General features: G+C 43.7%; 1 protein-coding gene and 1 long non-coding RNA gene across 3 annotated transcripts; one reads left to right on the top strand and one right to left on the bottom strand.

The window, feature by feature from the left end:
• Window positions 1-3024: 3024 nt before the first annotated feature.
• On the bottom strand, window positions 3025-23618 carry SLC46A3 (solute carrier family 46 member 3). 2 transcript variants are annotated; one of them, XM_025923478.2, is made up of 6 exons: window positions 23480-23618; window positions 22548-22760; window positions 15062-15932; window positions 13381-13464; window positions 8077-8233; window positions 3025-4273 (listed from the first exon to the last, which is right to left on the bottom strand). In XM_025923478.2, the coding sequence occupies exons 2-6, from the start codon at window positions 22734-22736 to the stop codon at window positions 4189-4191; spliced, it is 1386 nt and encodes a 461-aa protein (XP_025779263.1). In that variant the 5' UTR covers window positions 22737-22760; window positions 23480-23618; the 3' UTR covers window positions 3025-4188. The 2 variants fall into 2 exon arrangements, with proteins under 2 accessions (XP_025779263.1, XP_086570615.1); XM_086714489.1 differs by lacking the exon at window positions 23480-23618 and adding an exon at window positions 23177-23318.
• LOC147584863 (uncharacterized) lies at window positions 6946-8235 on the top strand. The gene is made up of 2 exons (XR_015253910.1): window positions 6946-7265; window positions 7514-8235. It is a non-coding gene; the product is annotated as an uncharacterized LOC147584863 (long non-coding RNA).
• Window positions 23619-23969: the final 351 nt, after the last annotated feature.

Raw genomic sequence — 23969 nt, 5'->3', positions numbered from 1 at the left:
TTTCAAGCCCCCACTGAGTCAGGAACTGTACCAAGAGTTCTATATTTACATTATTTTATGCATTCTGTGATTTAAAATGCCAATATTTACAGTGAAGGACATAGCTCTCCAGTAACCACAATGTGTGTGTTCTCTGTCTAGAGCAGGGCTTCAGCAAAGTCCTGCCCAATTCAGCTGGCTGCTTGTTTTGTTTTTTGGAGGACCGCTGTGCACATTCGTTAGTATATGGTCTATGGTTGCTTTGTGCTTCAATGGCAGGTAAGTAATTGTGACAGACTGTATAACCCACAAAGCCTAAAATACTTATTCTCTGGCCATTGATAAAAATAGTTTGCTGACCCTTCATCGAAAGCAGTGATTCTCAACCTTGGCCACATACTAGACATACTGGAATCACCTGGATAACATTAGGTGATTTGAAAAAATACTAATGTCCACCCTCCCCTCCTAGAAATTTTCCGATTTAGTTGGCCTGGAGATTGGCAATGTTGAAAGCCCCCTAGGTGATTCTCCATGGCAGCTAAGACTGAAAACCACTGGCCCATGAAAAGGCTTACTTGTATTTATTTTACTGCCCATCCCACACTGATTATTCTAACGTGCATTTAGAAGAGGGCTGAGAAGAATTCACTTGGCCAGTAGTTTCCAGATCTGGATGTGTATCAGTCACGTGGAAAGTTTTAAAAACAGATTCTGAGGGGCGCCTGGGTGGCTCAGCCAGTTAAGCGTCTGACTTCGGCTCAGGTCATGATCTCACGGTTCGTGAGTTCGAGCCCCACATGGGGCTCTGTGCTGACAGCTCAGAGCCTGGAGCCTGCTTCAGATTCTGTGTCTCCCTCCCCCTCTCTCTGCCTCTCCCCCACTCACACTCTGTCTCTCTCTCTCTCTCTCAAAAATAAACATTAAAAAAAGAATTAAAAAAAAAAAAAGAATTGGTCACCTTCAGAGGATGATAGGGAACCAATTTATAAAAAAAAACAAACAAACAAACAAACAAAAAAAAACCCAGGTTCTGAGACCTCATTCCAGACTGACTGGATCAGAATCTCCAGGGATTAAAAAAAAAATTCCTTGGGTGGTTCTGATATGCAGGCGTTTCATTAAAAGAGAACTGAAACTAGGACACCTTATTCTTTTTAATGTTTATTTATTTTTGAGATAGAGAGAGACAGAGCATGAATGGGGGAGGGTCAGAGAGAGAGGGAGACACAGAATCGGAAGCAGGCTCCAGGCTCTGAGCTGTCAGCACAGAGCCCGACGCGGGGCTCGAACTCACGGACCGTGAGATCATGACCTGAGCCGAAGTCGGACGCTCGACTGACTGAGCCCCCCAGGCGCCCCCACCTTATTCTTATCAGCAGGATTTTTGGACATTGAGGGATTATTTGGTGAGTGTAGGAGTGGAGAAAAGGGGTTTCTTGAGGCTGTGCGATGCAGGATGTAAATGATCTTATTGAATAGTCCAGCCTCATAGAAATACCCACCGTGTAGCGATAAGAGTATCCATTTCTTCTGGATCTGGGTATATCTAGCCCCTCTTGTACCGTGCTGGATAAAAAGGAACATGTCTTTCCTCTTTGTTCCTTTTATATGGACTCCACAGAGACAAATCATCCCACCAATATTCTTTCTTCAGGTAATCAGATAATTAGGTCACATTATGGGAGATTAAGCGGTAACATTTTTTCCCTCACTTCTGTCTCGACTGTGTAACCCCATCAGCTTGTGCATTTTTCTAGTCTCTTCCGTATCACATTTACTAATTGTATCTTAGGATAGATACTTTAAAGATGGCTAAACTCCTTCATGCTGTTTTTACCCTGAGCCATCTCAATCCAGTGCCCTGATGTACTTACTGGATCTCCAATAGTTTTTGCTCAAAGATGAAACCCATCTTTTCATCTCTTAACTGTATGAAACAATACCATTTGTGCTCTCTTCACTTTGGATGAAAATTGTAAAAGCATGGAAAGCTGAGCTGAAAGGGTCTTTAGAGGCCATTATGTCTACCATTAAAAAGGGCAATACTGTAGGCAGTCTAGGCGGGTACAGTTGGGAGGTACTTCATACCCTACCTTGTACAAGTGTTGATACTGGGTTTACAGTCTGTAACATGGGCACCTTAGCCGTGAAGAATCTGAACCACGCCAAGTCCATGTGTGTGTGACGCTGATGCCTGGAGGGAGCCGCATAACCATGGTCAGGTCTCTCCGAGACTTACCCTCCTTGAGTGTACTGAGGAAAATGAGTATCTATCTTGCGGGGTTATTAAGGGAGTATACAGTAAGTTGATATAGAAGATCCCTTTGTAAACCATGAAGTCCTTTTTGGTTTGGGAAAATTATTGAACAGGAAGAAAAACAAAACTAAGTAACTGTGGAAATCTCCCAGTTCTTACGTGGGCTTCTGGCCCAGAAGGCATTCGGTAGACTTAAAAGGAATGGTCTCGGAAATAAAAATTTCTAATATTTTACACCGAGTGCTATTCGCTAGTCCAGCGGTCGTTGATTACCCTACAGGGAGAAGCTGTAAGCAGTGCTGTCAAATGGAAAACTGTCTGTGTTCAAGAGATCACAGAGAAGTCAATCATCTAGTTGTACTTGAAGGCATTTGCGATATTATGTATTGTAACTTAGAAAATCAGAGATACTGGGGCATCTGGGTGTCTGAGTTGGTTAGGCATCCGACTTCGGCTCGGGTCATGATCTCACGGTTCGTGGGTTTGATCCTTGTGTCGGGCTCTGTGCTGACAGCTCGGAGCCTGGAGCCTGCTTCGGATTCTGCCCCTCCCCTGCTTCAGCTCTGTCTCTCTCTCTCTCTCTCAATAATAAATAAACATTTAAAACAATGAAAAAAAAACAAAACCAGAGATATTGAAGGACCAGTGAAAATACCATAAACCAATTTAAAAAGTGCTGGCATATTTTTTCAATTGACTTGCAAGGTTGGCTTAATGGCTGTGGCATGCTATCAGTGGCTACTTAAATATGTAACTTTAAATTATTTTTACCAGGAAAAGCAAAATTTTGTATTTAGTTCAACAAACATTTATTGAGGATATAATGAGGAATCAAAGACTGTCCCTGTCCTCAAGGTGCTCATTGTCAAGTAAGGAAAACAAACATTAGGAGACGGTGGAAAATGCGAGGATGGAAGTATGCACCCAGTGCTGTGGGTGCCCTGCAGGGGCGGGGGGAGCATAGGAGTAGGGAAGAAGTGTCAAGAAGGCTACACAGAGGAAGCAGGATTTGGCTGACAGTTGAAAGTTCCAATGTCTCAAAGGAGGAAAGGCAAATGGAACAGTGTATAGAAAGATAGGAGGCATGAGAGAATGTGTTCTGAGGGACCAGGGTGGGTCTCAGGATAAGTTTAAGGCAGTAAGATATGGATATCCCTGGATAAAAATAAGGAATGAATATTGGCTCTATAACATTACTTCATGATTGGCTGCTTGCTCAGTGTTTACGTTTCTTTATAAAAAATTTTATTTACAGTATTTTTCCAGTCACCCCTGTGTCACCTATATAAACACTATCATATCTGTCACTGATGACACGTATTAGGAAAAGTGAAAATATGTCTCCTCTAAAGTGCTTCCATTTTAAGGTTTTTGCATCTCTTAGAAACTTTCACGGTCCCTAGCACCTTGATGGGCTCTGTAAAACAAAGCATTATCCAAGCAGAGGTGTGACTGTACTAGAATTGTTTGAAACTTCTACCGTTATTTTCCTATCAGAGAATGATTCATCATAATTTTGAACAGTGATGCCTTCAAAATCTTTGAGAGGTCAGAACCCATTTTGCAGATGAAGAAACTGAGGTATAGAGTTCTCCTTGGTCCCAGGGTGAGAGGCTGGAGTATGTCAGGGAGATTATTGCTTTTGATTGTGTTAAGTTTCTTAATCCCTTTAGACTGTGAAGTTTCCGTTTCTTTCCCAAATCCAGAAGTGGGAAGTGTTTTGAGATTTGTTCTATCTATGGGACTCCATCGCAGAATATTCATAAAGTGCTCAAAGTGCATGGTACTGTAAGAAGCTAGAGCCAGGGGCCGTTTCTCTCACTGTTTAGTTGAGAAGAAAGGGCATGTAGCATTGATTATTTATGAACTATTGATTATGGAACTAGTTTACAGTCCTCGGAAGTCTGAGTATATAATGTGTGTGTCCAATTATTTTTTTAAAATCACGATCAGCTGTCTGAAGTGTCTTCACTGGGTTCCTCTTGTGTAAGAAGTACATAGCTTCCCTCGTTCCAGCTGGTGCACTTGACGATGCTGCAAAAGCAAACAAGACATTCTGCAATTGTGACCAAAGCAATACATAAATAAATAACCTATATTCCAACTTCCCCCTGGTTATATGGCTTGCAATAAATTATGCAAATTATACACAGAAGGAACATACTGGCACTTTGAGTCCAGCTGACTTGCTAGGCATAGCATTCTGAAAATAATAAACAATCTACAGTTCTTTTCTCTTCCAGATCCCTGAAATGTCCATCCATCCCATTGTTTAGTTTCTATAGTCCACAAAAAAAGTAGTTATAACTGTAGGTGTGGCTGAAGTTCATGTCCAATACCTATAACTGAAGCTGGGACAAGAAGACACCTGGAACTTAAAAAACATGTAATTTGGGGGTGCTTGGGGTAGCTCAGTCCAACTCTTGGTTTCGGCTCAGGTGTTGGCAGTGCAGAGCCTGCTTGGGATTCTCTCCCCCTCTCTCTGCCTCTCTCAAATAAATAAACTTTAATAAAAAATAAGCATTTAACTTTTTAAAAATATTGAACGGTATAGGGTTAAAAAATCTCAGGAGACCATCTACATTTACATTAGAAGCATTATTGAAAGCATAACTATCTTTTATCTAGCTGTGTATATGTTCATTAACAGATATGTATGAATATATGAAGAATACAAATTACCCATTTTCTACTCCCTAATTCTTTTTATTTTTCGTGATATGGTATGGATGCACGATCATTTATTTAATCATTCTCTTTTGGTCATTTAAAAGATGTTTTTGGGGCGCCTGGGTGGCGCAGTCGGTTAAGCGTCCGACTTCAGCCAGGTCACGATCTCGCGGTCCGGGAGTTCGAGCCCCGCGTCGGGCTCTGGGCTGATGGCTCGGAGCCTGGAGCCTGTTTCCGATTCTGTGTCTCCCTCTCTCTCTGCCCCTCCCCCGTTCATGCTCTGTCTCTCTCTGTCCCAAAAAAATAAATAAACGTTAAAAAAAAAAATTAAAAAAAAAATAAATAAAAATAAAAAATGTTTTTGTCTTCATAAACTTTGTATCAGTTGACCTTTGAACGTCCCATGTAGTTGGAAATGCGCATATAACTTTTGACTCCCTAAAAACTTAACTACTAATAGTCTACCATTGACCAGAAGCTTTACCAGTAACATAAAACAGTCTATCAACACATATTTGGCATGTCATAAGGCTTATATGCTGTATTTTTATAATAAAGCCAGAGAAAAGAAAATGGCATTAAAATCATAAGAGAAAGTATATTATAGTACTGCATATATAGAAAAAAAATCTGCATGTAAGTGAATCCATGCAGTTCAGACCTGTGCTGTTCAGAGTTAACTGTACATAAATTTTTGATATTACTGATCATTTCCTTAGGATGTGCTTCTAAAAGGAATCACTGGGTCAAATACTACAAACTTCTTAAAAAAGCTTTTGGTACATGTTTATGAATTGCTTTCCAAAGATGATACTGCCAAATAACACTCCTACAAGCAATGCGTAAGACTGTCTCATCATTTACTATATAGCATAGCATGTATTTTTAATTTTGCTGGTTCAACAGGTGGAGTCTCTTTTTAAAAAGATATCTAGTAAAAATCACTTTTCATCAGAATCACAGAGGAACTGTAAATAGTACTGTAGTCTGTCTTACACAGATCTAGGTATGAAAATTACATAGAGAGACATTATGTAATGAGGTCCTACTATGATTAAGACGTAGGGCAGCCCTTCAAGGAGGTCACAGTCTTGGTCGAATGGGTAAGGCCTGTGCACGTAGGTACTTTCCTTACTCACCCCACACACCCTCCTCACCGCCCCCCAGTGCTCAGGAGAAAGCAGAGATGTGTTGTGCTCCACCTCCTACTGACCCCTGTCACCGCACTGTGCTCTCAGCCGTGTAGACTGGGCAAAGCCCAGCAAGGAAAGGGCAAAGAGCTCTTGCCCAGTGCGCTGGCCCCATAGAACGTGTTCACTCTCTTTGCTTGGCCATTTCGGCAACCACTTGTCTAGTTAGATTACACTTTTTGTTAACTGAAGGGCAAAGGAAGAAAGAAATACTTGTTATGTGTATGACTGTGGTCTTTTTATTCTATGTACTATTCATAAATAGAATTTGGTACTTTGTATTTATTTGGATATTTACATTTAAAAAGGGAGTCATGGGGCGCCTGGGTGGCGCAGTCGGTTAAGCGTCCGACTTCAGCCAGGTCACGATCTCGCGGTCCGTGAGTTCGAGCCCCGCGTCAGGCTCTGGGCCGATGGCTCAGAGCCTGGAGCCTGTTTCCGATTCTGTGTCTCCCTCTCTCTCTGCCCCTCCCCTGTTCATGCTCTGTCTCTCTCTGTCCCAAAAATAAATAAACGTTGAAAATAAATAAATAAATAAAAATAAAAAGGGAGTCATTAGGGGCGCCTGGGTGGCTCAGCTGGTTGGGCAACTGACTTCGGCTCAGGTCATGATCTCACAGTCCGTGGGTTCGAGCCCTGTGTCGGGCTCTATGCTGACAGCATGGACTCTGGAGCCTGCTTCGGATTCTGTGTCTCCCCCTCTCCCAACCCCTCCCCTGCTCACGCTCTGTGTCTCTCTGTCTCTCAATAATAAATAAATGTTGAAAAAAAACACTTTTTTTTTTAAAAGGGAGTCACTAAATAAGCCAACATTCTTCAAAGAAAATGAAGATATTTTCTTTGATATTCAGTGCACACTATTTGCTCTTGTCATCAGCCCAAGACTCCATATTAAAGTCTGTCTTCTTATAGGAATCTTTGACCCCCCAGGGGATATTATACTCTAGGAAATCATAGTTGAATATGAATATATATACATACACACACATACGCATACACATGCATATTCTTGGATGCTGATTTAATCGGTTCATATCTAAAGAGACAGGGGGTGGCTCTTCAGAGTCTGACCCAATCTTTCTTTCTCTTAATAATGGTGAGCCTTGTCATTGTCTCTTTCTTCTTAAGTCTTCAACATTATCAATAGATGTCCTCATGTCTAAAAGGTACTGAGGGGGCGCCTGGGTGGCGCAGTCGGTTAAGCGTCCGACTTCAGCCAGGTCACGATCTCGCGTTCTGTGAGTTCGAGCCCCGCGTCAGGCTCTGGGCTGATGGCTCAGAGCCTGGAGCCTGTTTCCGATTCTGTGTCTCCCTCTCTCTCTGCCCCTCCCCCGTTCATGCTCTGTCTCTCTCTGTCCCAAAAATAAATAAACGTTGAAAAAAAAAAAATTTTAGAGAAAAAAAAAAATAAAAGGTACTGAGAAAAGTACATTCTGGGGCAAAACTTCGTTCAAAAGAAAACCACAGGCCCCACGTGGTTTCCATTAGGCCAGCTCATCAAACCTGGACTTCACATGTAACTTACCTGCACTCCCAGCCTCCCCCAGAGGCTCGTCTTCACCAGTCAAGCCAGGAGTTCTCTGATCGGCACCGGTGAGCCTGCTACTTGGGCCCTTTCTATCCCCCAGAGAAAGATGAGGTCATCCACCCTAATAAGACCCCTGCCCTTCTCCCTAAGGGAAGGAGACTCTGCCTGAAATAATTATTTCTTCTCCTCTGCTAATAACGTCACGACCCACCCTCTTTCCTATGAAAACCTTCCAGTTAGCACAGCTCCTCAGAGCCCCGCTCTACTTGTTAGATGGGATGCCGCCTGGTTCGTGAATCAACCAGTGGAGCCAATTAGATCTTTAAAAGTTACCCAGTTGAATTTTTTTTTTTTTTAAACAACTTTAACAGATCCTCCTTACTAGTGAGGTTAGGGAATTCATTTAATCCAGCTATCCTCTGACAAAATGGTTGAAAATAATTACCTACCATAGACTGATGGCTGGAATTAGTAATAGGACGGCAGACAGCAGAAAGGTGAAGCCTGGGTACCAGGCGACAGTGGCTGAATAAATTCCATTAAAAGTAGAAACTGCAGTGACACCACCAAGCGTTTCTAAGAAGGCAATGCAAGCAAACAGAGTACCTGTTTGGGGTCAGGGTGTGGAAGGAGAAAAAGAAATGGCTTCGTGACAAAACAACGAACAGAACAAAGGGAGAAAACTTACGCACTGGAAAAAACAAACACGGGGCACTGCTTGGTGAATGAAAGCTATTTCCTCCAAATCCTTGAGAAGTCAGTAACCCATTTTTGCAGGTGGAGACACTGAGATCATGAGGTCCGCTTGGACTTGATGTGACGGAAGGTGAAAACACAATAGTTCCGATGTCGGTAGGGCAAAGGTAAAAGGCAACGACAGCTGACACATTTGAAACCCACAGTCTCCTGTCCCTGAACAGCCGCAGGCATAGCCACAACTACATAGCCCTGACGTTCAAGCTTATTTCCCACTCTCAGTCCCCAAGCTGGGGACATCTGTGACACACCTCCTATGTGCAGGTGGCTCCTACCAGCAAAGGTCCCACCCGCGGAGCCTTTTGAGTTAAAGCAATCCTTTTCATCTGCTTCTCAGATCTGGCAAAAGTGACAGCTGCAGACAAAGACAGATGGTGGCACACGCTTTCTGCAGCGTGCACTGGATCCCTCCCTCCAAAGTGCCGGCAAACTGAGCAGCCACAAGGTTCCTTTGTGTGACTCCTCAAGTAACTGTCTGTGCTCTAGTTCTGCCACGGTTTGATGCGAAGTGAGTCTTTTCTGCCTTCCCTGCCTGAAACGGCTTCCACGCTGAGGTGGCTCACGAGACTGAGTGAACGGGGATCCCGCCACTGCCCGGCACCCCTGCTCGCCTACCACGGTTGGTCGAGGGCAGGCCCTGGAGCATCGTTCGAGGAGCGTAGGGTGGCTGCATGGTCAGTCCAAGTTCATAATCCGAGAAAAGGGGGCACAAATTCTACCAATGTTTCGTTCTGTCTGCAATCCAAGACCACGCTGACTGAGCAGTTAAACCTCTAAAGGACAGGCGGGTCATCTCGATGTACTTGTCTTCCTCTTTGCCCTATTTTGCATCACCAGATGAAAAACTTTGTCCTGGTTTTCCGCTCTTCTTGATGTCCCCGGTAGAAGTCCCTATGTGGCTTTGGCAGACTCTATCATTAAGCCGTTGTGATTGTTCCCTGCTTTGCCAAGTTTACTTTTCCATGAGAAGTTGTGATGTATTTTTTCTACAAACAATGCAAATCATGTAAATAACTGTATTTGATTGGACTGGTGAGAAGGAAAAGGCAAGCATGAGGGTCACCTTTCATAACCAGATTATGGCTTACACTGTCTGTGTTTTAAGGTCTTGACTACAAGACCGTGGTCTTGGTCTTGTAGACCGTGTGGCCTATAGGTTTTTATCTACTGAGACTTTTTACCCTGGTATACATCTTCTCGTACGTTGCTTCTAATTCTTCACCGAATGACAGGTCACGTGTTCATAAAACATAAACATATCTCTGAAGAATACTGTGTTTTCCCGTACATGTCTTCTTTTGACTAAAACGAAAGCTCTGTTCATGCCAAGTGCACATCTACTCTGTTTACTGCTGTCCCAGGGCCTGTCTGTCCTGGCACATGGAAGATGTTTAACCCGTATTTGTCGAATGGATGAAAAAAAGCTTCATTCAAGAGCCCAGTTACCAATCAGCAAGTAGTACACAGACCTGTTGCCTCCATGATTTATGATAAAACACGAAGTCAGTTCAGTTGGGAGGAAGTTCTCCTACCTGTCTATGCGATTATCTTCTCTTATTTCTGATCCCTTGCCACAGCCAGGCACAGTGCCCATGGAGGACAGACTGGACAGATGTAGCCCTATGTTGCAATGACCTAACTCGATTCTTGACAGAAAGCTGGCCAGGTGGTATGTGTGTCTGGCATAAACAGCCATCCTGTGACACAGTAGGGTTCACTTGTCGCTCAACTTTCTTGAGCAGTTCAACTTGTGTCACAGTCACCAGAGATAAACTGGATTAAGTAATCAGCCCATTGTTTCGTATCTATACTTTTTCTTAATCTGGTAGGTTTCAAAAGTCGAGTGTGTTTTGCCGGTGTTCCAAGTAATCACAAAGAGTGCGCAGGGAGCAGCAAGGCAAGAGGTAGTCCAGGGTGGCTTTAGCTGGGAGTTTCACAGCTGTATGGAGCACAGAGATTCCGAAACAATCCAGTTTCCTCTCCTTTCTCATTCAAGATGCTGGGGATACTGAGAGACTCATGAAAACCTCTGTGCCACTTCCTTTCTCCTCTGATTACCTTAAAGCACATAACATTTTCACGAAAATATCCCGTTTTTAAAAAAGTAATGCAGGACCAGAATATACTCAGTAGGGAAACTCTGACATCAGCAAAAGGCTTTCTTAGTGAAAATCCAAAAAACAAAACATTTTAAAGTGTCACTTTAAATAGCCTTTGTAAGTAGACTACACCAAATAAAAACCAAAACAAACCAGACACTCTGAGAAGTCTCTTTTAGCTCCAAGTTGTGAAGCAGGTAGATGTTTCTTTTTCTTCTGAACAGCTCTACCGAGGTATAATTCATATGCCCTAGAACCCACCCCTTTAAACTGCACAGTTAACGGAGCTGTGCAGCCTCACCCCAGAAGAAACTGTACCCATTAGCAATCTCTCCCTTTCTCTCCAGCCCTGGACAGCACTTACCTGATTTCTGTCTCCATGGGTTTGCCTTTTCTGAACGTTTCATATAAATGGAGTATTTATACGACAATGTGTGACCTTTTGTGTCGGGCTTCTTCATTTTCCATAATGATTTCAAGGTTCATCCATGGGGTAGCGGGTATCATCAGTACTTTATTTTTATTGCCAAATAATATTTCATTGGGCCGATATACCACATGGCATCTATCCATTCATCAGTTCATGGACGTTTACATTTGTCTTTACTTTTTGGCTACTATAAATAATGCTGCTGTGAACATTTGTGTGCAGGATTTTTTGTCGGCATATGTTTTCATTTCTTTTGGGATTTCAATTCCATTCTATTTCTAGGGATGGAATTGCTGAGTCCTAAGGGAATTTTATTTAACTTTCTGAGGAGCTACCAAACTGTTTTGGCAAAATGGGTGCATCATTTTATGTTCCCACCAGCAGTGTAGGAGGGTTCCAGGTTCTCCACATCCTGACCATCTCTTGTTGTGGTCTTTCCATTTCAGCCATCCCGGTGGGTCTCACTGTGGTTTTGGTTTGCATTTCCCTGAAGGCTAATGATGTTGAGCATTTATTCATATAATTCTTGGCCATTTGTACAGCTTTTGGAGAGATGTCTATTCAAATCTGTTGCCTATATAGTTGGGTTGTCTTTTGGTTGTTGTTGTTTTTTTTTTAATTCCAGTGTAGTTAATACACAGTGTTATAATAGTCCCAGGTGTACAATACAGTGATCCAGTAGGTTCCATATACTACTCAGTGCCCATCCAGATAAGTGTATTCTTAATCCTCCTTACCTATTTCATCCATTCCCCTCCCCCACCTCCCAAGTTCCTTATTAGACATGTGATTTACTCATATATTCTCACACTCTGTAGCTTGTCTTTTCACTCTCTGGATGGTGTCCTTTAAAGTGCAAAAGCTCTTAATTTGGATAAAGTCTAATTTATCTATTTTTCTTTTGTTGTTGTGCTTTTGGTGTCATACCTAAGAAACCATTGTAACCCAAAGAAGCAGGTATATTTTTACATATTACAGTTATAAATTTTTATATTCCTAAGTGGTTTTCCAGTCAATCATCATTATATAATATATAAACAGCTGTGTGCATATACAGTGACATGGGTGGAAGAGAATCAAGAAATATATTTTTAAAGGCACTGAATTAGCAGTCTTCCCCAGTGTTGACTAAACTGCCATAAATACAGTAGCCTAGATATGAATGGTCCATCAACAATTAATATGAATATCTGCACCAGGCTGAGGCATGAAACAAAAGAAAGCTCCAAAATCTAACAATATTCACATGGTACAGATATGCCTAATATCTAACTAGTAACTAGTTCTAACTAGAAATTTAATTTTTTTGTCCTTTTGTATTGGTTATTCTCTGCCCTCCCACTTCAGCTGTTTGATCTCCTGTGTCCTGCTCTGTGCTTGGGAGGCTGATAGATTTACTCCTATCGAATGACGTGGATTTCCTTGCTAATCTGACTTTCTGTTGCACTTGGTCAACGAGATGAAGGTGGAGAGAAAGCTTGTAGTGTCTTGTCTCTGCTCCCTATTTGGGCCACCTTCTCTGGGTGCCTTCTCCACTGCCCACTCCGCCATACTGCTTGGACTTCATGAAAGTCCCACCAGCTGAGTGGGATCCTGTTTTTGCTAGGATTCTAATTCAGGCCCAGCCCTAACATTTGTGGGGTCCAGTGTAAGAATACACTTAGAAGCCTATATATTATACTGTAAGTATTTGTGAGTTACAGTTCTAACGAACAGACTGTTCAGTAAGCTATGTTTCAACTACCCGCTCTGAGAAATATGCCTTCTATACCTTCACGATGATTTGGAAGGTCAGACACAGACTCCGAATTCTCAGACTCTTTGGAGTTCTGTGGAGGAACATGGCAGCACTGGCCGAGCTAGCTGGCCCTTGGTCCTCAGTCCCCAGCTGCAGGGTGCAGTCCGCCCACGCTGTGTTCTATCTCTTGCTCCATCCTGCTCAGAAAGGATCATTTACACATGGCTGTACACACCCCACTCTGCAATGCCAAGGTTGGGCTAGTTCTATGAAGAGTGATGGCTTGGCTACCCCTTTGGTCTAGAGGGGAACACACGGTCTACCCTCAGGAGAAAGGGTCTGAGGAAGAGGACCACCCAGGCACTGAAAGACATGAACCCAAAACTGTTTGGCTGGGAATTATGGGTCCCGGATACCCAGAGTATAGTCTAGAAGGGGGAGGTGTTGTGAGCTCCCGGGTGGGCATCTGCCTGGCCCTGAGCACTCCTCTGCTCTTGAGGCAAGGCCTGGCTAGATGCAAGCCTTCTAAAGCGGGAGACCCTGGGCAGGGCACCCCTGCCTGAACATAAGCCTCTACCGAACACTGAATTTACTTACCACTTAATTCAAAAGGCGTTCTGAACAAAAAAAGTGTTGTAGAATATTCGGAAGAATCAAACATTGGTTGTCCATAGATTTCAGTTGATACAGATTGTAAACTCATTATGTTCATTAAGCAAATTAAACTCACCTTGTTCAGTAGAACGAACCACTTTTGATATCATGGACCGTAGAACAGAGAGCGGCACGATCGTGAAAAGGAATGGCAACCTGACTGTAAGAGAAATGGTGGGAAATCACTGGCCAAGTCAGAAAACGAATGGCCAATTTTAAATGTGAAATACTTTCTTTCTGACTATGTCCTTTTCTATAAGCATCCTACTTCATTGCATCTAAGGACTGAATTAATTAATTGCAGACTTCTGTCTCGTGACTTAAGATACACTATAGATGGGTCAGCTAAAGGTTACTTTACTTTGTTATTCTGGGAGTAAGAATAAGAGTTCGTGGAGGTTTTAGGTCCTTGGGATTAGAACTGCGATTGGGACTGATGTGCTATTTCCCTGATTATTACAGTGACCTCTCGTTCAGCAAGTTGTGACTTAGCTTTCTTCATGTATTTTCTGGTTTTGCTTCCTCAGACTTGACATTCTTAGTGTTAGCATGCTTGTAGTATATTGACTCACTTATCGAGAAATTGGTTCTTTCTGCTGGTTCATCTTTGTGCTGAATCATTTTATGAGCCCAGATCACCTCTCCTCTTAAATTATGACCCCTAATAGTAGCATTTCTAGTTCTTTGACAAAACAGTAATAGATTATTTTTGCAGATGATGTTAAAGTTTTCACACACATATCAACTTACTTGACCTTGGCAATTCTAAGGGAGACAGGGAGAACCGACATTTACTGAACACAAGGCCTTCTGCGAAGTGCTTTACAGTGATCTCTTCTAATATTCTTGTAACCCTCTGAATTAGGTACTACTGTGTCCATTTTACATTTGAATAAATGAAGGCCCTGAGTACTTGAGTAATTTGCTTAAGATCACCTGGTGCCATATAGATGGACATTAAACCTGATTCTCTTTGGTCACCCTGCTTCCCTGCAAGGTAGCAAGAGGTTGGCAGTGGCTTTGTAGAAAAAGATGAAATCGGACCTTTCCTAAGGTCCCACTTGACAGATCCCTTAGCTCTTTCAAAGGCGGCATCTCACTCAAGCCCTACAGAAACCACCTGTGGGGTAGGTAGTTGAGGAAGTGGTCCAGTTTGCCAAAAAATGATTTATCAAAAGCCAATTGACGGAATGACCAATTTGCAAAACCTTGTCTTAAAGAATTTTCTTCTTGAATATATTCAACAAATGTGAATTTTATAAATCTTTTGAGTTTATTTTATGTAATGATTTTTAATTCTTATGGGGCGCATAAGAATTATGCTCCACTGGTGGCTCAGCCAGTGGAGCGTATGACTCTTGATCTTGGGGTTGTGAGTGAGCCCCACGTTGGATGTGGAGATTACTTAAAAATAAAATCTTAAAAAATAATTTTTAAAAAGTTTTATGGAAAGTAGTCTTCTTAGCAGCACTTTAAGAAATATTCAAGTTGGCAAAAAGCTCTATTGAAGAATTGACTCACAAGAAGAATGCTTCTCAAAACAATTTTTTGGCAAGTATGCAAATTTAGAAAATTGTGGTTAATCATTAGTGTTTTTTAAACCAATTGGCTTTCACTTCCTGGCAAAGTGCCTTAATTGAACTAGAATGCGTTAAATAGAGAATGTTAAACTAAAAGTTTCTCACCCAGCAGACTAAATTCATTTTATATAAACATCAAATACATGGTTAGTTCTAAGGCTACATTTTGTATCTTACCTAAAAACATCATTAATGTCGTTCTGGCAAAAGCAGTCATAACCATTCCTGCCATGGTGGTAAAGATTCCAATGAAGGCCATGTGAATGTCTTCCATACAGTAAGAAAAAAGCCATATTCCTAGGAAACTGCTGAAAAAGGTAATGCTACCCAGAGCCGATCCATAACCTATAAAGACTTCATTCCAGCAGAGTGGGGAATCCAATTCATAAAGGATAAAAATGGGGGAAATGCCAATTGTCACGAAAAAATAAGTGATCATTGTAAAAAGTAACAAACAGAGAAAATACCGTCGCTTACCAGAAGCATTTTTAAAAAGCATGTAAGTTCGGTAAAATAGGTTTTTAAAGCCTTCGCTACATGATATGGCAACATTCGGAGATGAAGATTCTTTCAATGAATCGCCAAGAAAAAATAAAATATAAATCAAGTTAACAGCAAAAGCCATACTAATAATGAAAAAGGACCACACAAAACCTAGTTCTCTGATAAAATAGCCAGAAGACAGTCCCGTTAACCCAGTGACAAGTCCAAGTATGAAGTCAATTATAGCTATTCGAATTGTTCTTTGTTTCTGTTCTACACATTGATCAACTACGTAGGCAAAACAGGCCCCTAAAAATGTGGTAGAATTGCCACACAGTGCACCGATAAAGGTGGATGCAATCAGAAGCTGGACTGGGAAAGCAAAGTAGGAGAGCACACAGAGCCAAACACTGGTTGCAAGGGCACCAGTGGAAGACAAAATCAAAGGGAATTTCCGTCCTCGATGATCACTATGAGACAGAAGTATGAACGTAGACACTAGACCGGGAATTAGCCCACTTATGTCCATCTGCAGATTAAAGAGAGACACCTTCTTCTGAACTTCCTGCAAAGAAACAAAAAGAAGATGATGTGTTTACAGAGATATAGACAACATGCATGAAAATATCACAGCGCGTGCTTTTCTTTTTTCCAGTACGTCGCCAATAAGGAATCTCTGCGGCATGGGTTTGATACAGCCTGAATCTTCATCCAGTTCACAAAGCAAATATCAAGAGGTGACAGGAATCAAAGCTCAGTCATAATATTCAAGTACCGTGGTGGGCACTTTCACTCATAGAAAGAGAATTGGGTATTGCGTCGTGTCTGTCTTATATAGGGGCTCCACAGACCCCAAGACATCTGGGACTGGCCATATAAGGATATTTCTTTCTTCTGTGAACAGCTAGCACGGAGATCATGACCACTGTTGTAAAGCAAGAGCGACACCCTTTCCCGTGACAGATCCTTCTGTCTACTTAAAAGGGAATGAATATCACGTGTAAATGTCATACTCGATAGACCTTTATTTAGGAGGCACTCAGTTGCTTTTTTCACATGTGTCTCCACAAATAAGTTTCTTCCAGTTTCTTTCTTTCCTTACTAAAAAATAAGATAAAACCCCAAGAGAAGCTTTGCACTGACGAAGACGGATGGTAGCACGCCATGAACTGAGGAGGAAGGTAAATCCAGCTTCTCCAAGCCAACACAACCGGGGGCACACACAGGCTGGAAGATGTTACAGTCGCTGCACTGGTTGTTTGATGGAGAGCATTTGGGGTGATTTCTGTTTGCCACCTCTCTCTGTATTTTCCAAGTTTTATGTAGAGTATGTGCCATTTTTATAACAGGGATTACTAAACTCATTTTTAAAAACAGACGGATTCATGTAATATTTAGAAAGCACCCTAGAACAACTGATGAACCACACAGAAAAATCAAGTACTGAAATTAATGATTTTTTAAAAGAGTGAGCCTGTGTTTATTTTTATATATCCATATAATGCAAGTAACTTCCCGTTACCAGGAAGTGTTGTCGTCACTAAGACTCAAAACTCCAGTCATCTTTGTTTCTGGCCTTTCCCTTCACCCATGCCTGCCAACACCCAATGCTTCTCGTGACCTCTGCCTCTTTCCGGTCCCATCACTGCCACTGGGAGCACAGGGCTCCTAGTGCTCACCAGGACTCCCCAGGCACCTTGCTTTCCCTCTCTTCAATTCGGTCTATGACCCAGCCTCGTCACTTTGTGGATCACACACCCTAATGGTGGGAGCGGCTTGCCAAAACACACTAGTGGCACGTCTCTCACCTGCTTATTAGCCCTCTGCCTGCTAGAGAAAGCTCACGCTTTCCATGTCTGTTATGTTAGGCCACCCAGATGCGGTCCAACCCCTCTTCAGCATGATCTCCACTCCCTTCCCTAATACGCCATGTTACAGGCACAGGCCTTAGTCAAGTCCAACTTGGATTTGCCTGAAATGCCCAAACAGATGTAATCTCTCCTGCTGAACCTTCTCATCTGGCCATTATCATTCTTCAGTTGCACTTTTTTGTGTAGCGATTAAGAGCTCTGGAGTCAGATCGATCTAGATTCAGAAGGAGCCTGTTCTTTATGTAGCAATTAGAGTGATTTTTTTTTTTAAACGTTTATTTATTATTGAGAGACAAAGAGACACAGAGCATGAGCAGGAGAGGGGTAGAGATAGGGGGAGACACAGAATCCGAAACAGGCTCCAGGCTCTGAGCTGTCAGCACAGAGCCCGACGCGGGGCTCGAACTCACAAACTTCAAGACCATGACCCGAGCCGAAGTCGGTCACTTAACCAACTGAGCCACCCAGGCGCCCCTAGAGTGATTTTTAAAAACACACCAACCAGCTCACATTACTCCTCCACCCAAAATCCCTCGGTGGCTTTCCTGACAGTGGAATAAATCCGAATTCCTTGCCACGGTGTGGGCGGCGATATCATGACTTCTCTGATTTCAGGTCTGCCTCTTGGCTCCCCTCAGCCACATGCATTCCTCAGACACTCCACGCTCATTCACTTGTTTTGTACTTGCTGTTCCTTTTGCGATGACCACACGGCTCACTTCCTCAATTCAAAAGTCACTTCCTCAGAAGCCTTCTGTGAGCCATCCAGAGCAACCCCATCAACCCCCACCCAGGGCTCCATGCCCTTATCTGGCTATAGTTTTCTTTAGAGACTTGCCCCACCCCTACAGGGTGGGTTACTTTAATGGAGCTGCTCACCGTGTGCCCTCTCCACTACCACTAAGCTCTGGGAGGGCGGGCACGCGGTCTTCTTTACCACATCATCATGGATTCCAACCAAGTGCTTCACAGGGTGCCCCACAGACACTGGTTGTACCAGTGAATAAGCAGATAAAATAGGCGATGCGCTAGCTGCGTGTGATGCCGACCAAATTATTTATCCCTATAGCTTCATCTGACAAGAGGGGGTTATGAAGAGTCCCTATCTTGCAGGCTGTTGTGAGTGTGAGATTTAAAGTCAGCATGTCAACATAAGGCACACCGCAGAGACCCTATTATACGTTCACGCTTAGTCAACTCTGGTAGTTTCATTTTTACTAGGGCAGGCTTCTCGCGCACATCGTTGTGGCTCTACGGTTATAAAAGCCATCAAGTAAATATTTACCGAATAAAGAAGTAAATCAAACAATCATTTTTTAATCAGCTTCTCAACAAGATATTCCAGTTTGGGATTCCTCTTCCCATTCCCACCCCTCCCCCGTATCTGATCTTCTTTCTTACCCAACCTCTTACGCAGACTTCTCTCCTCATCTGCAATCTATTCCTTTTAAACTCTGGAGAATCATAATTAGATAAGGGCAAATGGAAGAAATCAGAGTAAAAAGTGCTATGTCTTATACAAGACTGAACAGGGTGGCTCAAGCATCCGACTCTTGACTTCAGCTCAGGTTATGATCTCACGGTTCAGTTCATGAGTTCGAGCCCTGCGCCTGACTCTGCACTGACAGCGTGGAGCCCGCTTGGGGTCCTCTCTCTCTCTCCCACCCGTTCACTCATGCACGCACACTTGCACACTCTCTCTCAGAATAAACTTTGAAATAAAACTAAAAAAAAAAAAAAAAAAAAAAAAAAAAAGACCGAACAGAAGGACAATGTACTGAGACAAGTGTAAGTTACATTAAGGAAAGGAATATCAATTTTCAAAAAGTCACGATTCCATAGGCTGTAGTATATATAGTAATTACAATTGAGTAGAAAACATTCTCTATCTGCTGGTAGTAAGGGACTGTGTTAGTTATTAAAAGGGTTATAAGTAAATTACTGAATAAGAACAATTTCACAATCTGGTTGACACCAACTTGCCCCCTCAACTAGCAGCGTCCCTGTCTTGATAGCACTTGAAGAGAAGAGACCAAAGTGGCCAGTTTAGCACCTCCAAACCAGTCATTTAACCTGGGAAGGAGAGGATGGCAAGGGGCTTCAAAATTCCTTCCTCCACACAAGTCAACAAACATGCTTAGAATTCCCTACCTCTTCTGCTTTAGCCAAGAGTGTCCTTCCCACAGCCTTGCCATTTTAAGAGGCCCTTTAGAGATTAATCTTGCTCAAGAGAAGTATGTAGGTGCATCTTATAGTCACAAGACTCAGAAAACTCAAAGATTCGGAAAGTAGGTTAGATGAATATTTATATGTATTTATATTTATATGTCTATATATATTTGACCCTACTAGGTTGAAAAATAAGACTTTTCATCCATATAGACTTTCAAAATGTTAAGTATAAGTGAAATAGCTTAGTTTATTCTTATATCTATACCCTGAAATTCATATTATTATCTTGCATTCCAATACATGTGTCTGTGTCTGTGTATTTGTTATATAGAAGGATAAATAAATATAGTATCACAGTAAGAAGTTCAATACCCTATTGTATTATGCACTCTTCTTACAAATAATTGGTCTTTTGGGAGAGTGGCAAAGAAAAATTTGAACTGAAAAAAATCCTTTGTTTTATTCAGGACTGACTCTGTGTGTCCTATGACATTTTATTTTTAGGGTTACAAGAACAGTTCTCAAACCCCTAAATTTCTTTAAGTCAGCAAGTGCCCAGCACCCACCCCCAGCAGAGCTGGGAATTGAGAAGGAAGGTCCTAAAACAGGGAACATTTGTCCCTTGGATTTAAAGGTAAGAGAGGGGCGCCTGGGTGGCTCAGTCAGTTAAGTGTCCGCCTTCAGCTCAGATCACAATCTCACCGTTTGTGAATTCGAGCCCCACGTCAGGCTCCGTGCCAACAGCTCGGAGCCTGGAGCCTGCTTCGGATTCTCTGTTTCCCTCTCTCTGCCCCTCCCTCACTTGCACTTTGTGTGTGTCTCTCTCTCAAAAATAAAGAAACATTAAAAAAATAAAAATAAAGGTAAGAGAATATTCTTATATTGAGCAGGAACAGTATCCAGAAAAGGGGCCAGAGGGAAATGCTGAAGGAGATGGGGGTGCCTCCTGGGAAGGAAAAATGCTCCTGTGACCTAAGGAGCAAAAAGCGAGTGGCCTGCCTGCCCTGTCCCAATTGCGGGTGGGGACAGTCATGCTTTCTAGTTCCCCAATCTGAGAAAAAGCATCTGTAGCTCTAGAGCACCAACTTTAAGAGAAGGGATCTAGGGCACTATGTTTTCTTGAATATTAATCTAATTAAAAAACAATTAAACACTGGGCAGAAATTTTCAAAATGAGACCACTGCTCTGGGCAGTGGGGGCCTCTCAGCAGCTGGGTAAGGCCAGAGGCGGCCAGTACTCATCACCTGCACAGTCACAGAGGCCACCGAGATGACTGAACCACGGCCTGTCTCCCCTCACTCTGGGAGGGCAAGGGCAGCAGACTTTTCCACACATTCAAGTCCTCTCCCCCTCTGTCCCTCCCACAGCTCCCAGGTGTCTGCTGTAGGAAAGCATGGAATCCAATATAGAAACTGATGAGCCTACTGAACCTTCTCACTCCCTGGGAGTTTATATATATAATATATAAATATATATAATTATATATTCATATATTTATTAATATAAATATATATTTATAATATTTATAAAGTATTTATATATTTATTTATATAATATATTTATTACATGTATTATATATAAAATATATTATATATATATAGGAACATTCTTACAGTCAGGAGACAAAACCACCAGGTGAGACCCTTGGCCCTTCTATTTTTATGACCCCACTCTAGGCCAGAACCCTGATGTCTGCATGGCTTCCCAGCAATTATCAGTTCCAAGAAAAGTTTCTCCCATGGAAATGAGGAACGGCAGAAGCTGTGTCCAAAGGCCAGGCCTCAGCCCAGCAAGGTTATATCTGACACCTGGGGAGCCACCTCCACAAGCGCTACAGCCTTCCTTCTGGGCCCTTGGCCATTTCTTCTAGGCCTCAGACTCCTCTCCCAGTCACACCTGAATCCCCTTCTCCTGAGGACAAAATCTGAGAGCCGGCTAGGCAAGTGACTTGAATTCCTCCAAACTCTTCTTGTCCTTTGAGAGGTGAGGCGGTGCCACTCTTTGCCATCACAAAATATCCCCTAGGGGAAGAGTGCAAGGTGTGGAACTGCGGTCTGTTTTTGAGGCTTTTTGAGGGGAACAATTCCAGATCTAAATGCTACCTCCTTCGCATCTGGACATTGGTAGACTTTGCTAAAAACTGTCTGAGGGAGCTGGAGGATGGTGACGTACCTCCTGTTTGAAACAAATACAAAATTGGGGGAGGAGGCCAGAGAGGGAGAAGGTAAGGCTCTGTAATATCTGCCTCAACATTTTCAGTGTCCTCAGAACCAAAGTGAGTGCTCCCCTCCGCAGATAGCCTCCCACAGCTGCTCCTGGGCACTTGGGAGTCAAAGCTGATCTGCTAACACCAAATGATGAATGACAAATGCTGCCCCCTGCCCCCTACAAGTCCATGAAGGACACTGGCCCCAAGGTCCACAGTCTTCAGTGATGGGCTACTTACGGGGTCACTGAAAACTGGGTCATGTACAGGCAGCAGGAGGGGTGGTGGAAGGAAGCAAGCCAGGGAAAGGCAGAAACACTGCTTCCCCCGGCCGCTGGGACCATCGAGTACTCATTCCGGTTGGCTGTGGTCCAACTTTCAGGCTTTGGGATGGGGGTGGGGGAGGAGGAGGAAAGAGCCCCTGGGGAGGTGAGACTAGGCTGAAATTTTCTAAGAAAGGAGAAGCACCAATGTCACAGAAGAAGAAGGGGCTTTTGCTTAGAAGAGGCAGATTAGGGACACCTGGGTGGCTCAGTCGTTTGGGGTAACTGACTTCAGCTCAGGTCATGATCTCACAGATCATGGGTTCCAGCCCGGGGTCAAGCTCTGTGCTGACAGTTCAGAGCCTGGAGCCTGCTTGGGATTCTGTGTCTCCCTGTATCTCTGCCCTTCCCTGCTCATACTCTGTGTCTCTCTCTCAAAAATAAACATTAAAAAATTAAAAAAAAAAAAAAAAAAAGAAGAGGCAGATGAAAGGTGTCAGGAAACTTCAAACAGGAGAACTGAATAAAGGCTCTTGACCTGGGATTTCGGAGCGTTTAAGGTGACCCTTGAGAGATCAACGTATGATGAGTGCAATGCCCTCTTTCATCAAAAACGCCTTTACACATTCCCCTTTTATTACATTTTAGGGATATTTTAATGTCTTACCTCCTGGAATGCAAAGATTGGGCTGCTTGTATTTTTTCCACACTCAGAAATATTGCTATCCGACACAAAACTGTAGTTGCTGGTTTCTTCCCATATTCTCCTATACACATACTGTGTTGTCAGCGGGGCAGTCAAAGTCATAGCAAATGCACTCAGGCAAATGGCAGGTTCTACAAAGAAAATCTTCATATTGCCTGGGTAGGTAGTTGAATTCTGTTAAAAAGAACGGGGAAGTTAGAGGAGTCTTGTGGAGTAACTGGAGAACAGAAAGCAGTAAGCAGTTCGTAAGAGATTAATTTTCACTTTGGAATAGGGTACGCAGTAAACCGGTGACTATCGTACTTAACGATTTTTAAGAGTAAGTATGACCTTTCAGGGCTCAAACCGCCTTAAATAATCTTAGTAAGTTGTCACCCATTTTCGTTTGGAATCATCTCACCACAGTCCCCACATTGTATATACTGCCAACCGGTTTTCAAAAGGGAAACAATGAGGTTCCTCCGGGAACGCGATAATTGCGCAACTGTTTGTTATTGTTATTTTGCTGCTCGTTAACAAGGACAGGAAGGGGGCCTTTAAAAAGCAGCTCCCGATCGTAAAGGGATTTTTTTTTTCTCGTTTAAACTCACCCCACGGTTACAGTCTTCCTGCCAGGCTAGGCGCAAGTCTGATCATTTTCGGGGCCGGAATCCCCGGGGGCTGTCTTCTTTGGGGGGGGGGGGGGGTGCCCTGCGCTCTCCGGGCGCCTGCCGAGCAGCAAGTGCTCCCGAGGCTGGGGCGGCCCGGGACGCGCCGGGGACACTGACCGCCGCCTGGGTCGGGGGCCGGGTCTGCGCCGGCCGCCGCGCTGGGACGGGGAGGGGAATTTCCGTTGAATTCGACCAAATGCACCTGTCGGGGAAACTCAAGCTCTCGTTTTAAAGCAAACCAACCGAGCGCACTCCGGCGTCCAGAGTGACGACGGCGACAGGTCACTGCGCAGCCCCCGCTCGGCTCCTCCGTGGCCCTGCGGACTCGGCCCCAGGGAGCACGGGCGGCTGCTCCCTGCGCGGTCGGCAGCCTGTCCGCGGGTCGGTGAGTGGGTCTGCGGGCCCGCTGCCGGTCGGCTCCAGACAGAGGCTTAGCTCCCGCCCGCGGAGCCCCGCAGCCGGCCGAGAGGGCGGGGCCGCTGGCTGCCGGGGTCGCCGCCGGCGTGGCCGTCCCTGTCCTGCCTGGCTCTTCTGCGATTGGGCCCGGTGTCTGGCTCCCTCGCGGGGATTGGTCCGCTCGACGTCGCTCCCGTGAGCCCGCCCCCAGGGGCCCCAGGCTAAACCTGGCGCCGCGCAGCCGTCCGCCAGCCCGAGCTGTTTGTAGGGCAGGGCAGAGGTCTCGCTTTAGGGCTCTGCAGTGGCAGAACATTTCTGGGTCAGAACACCGTTTTTC

The sequence above is a fragment of the Puma concolor genome, chromosome A1 (assembly GCF_028749965.1).
Source record: "Puma concolor isolate L17-30 chromosome A1, mPumCon1.1.hap2, whole genome shotgun sequence".
Classification (NCBI taxonomy): Eukaryota; Metazoa; Chordata; class Mammalia; order Carnivora; family Felidae; genus Puma; species Puma concolor.
Note: the sequence above shows the minus strand (reverse complement) of the source record. Positions and strands in the feature narration are given on the sequence as shown.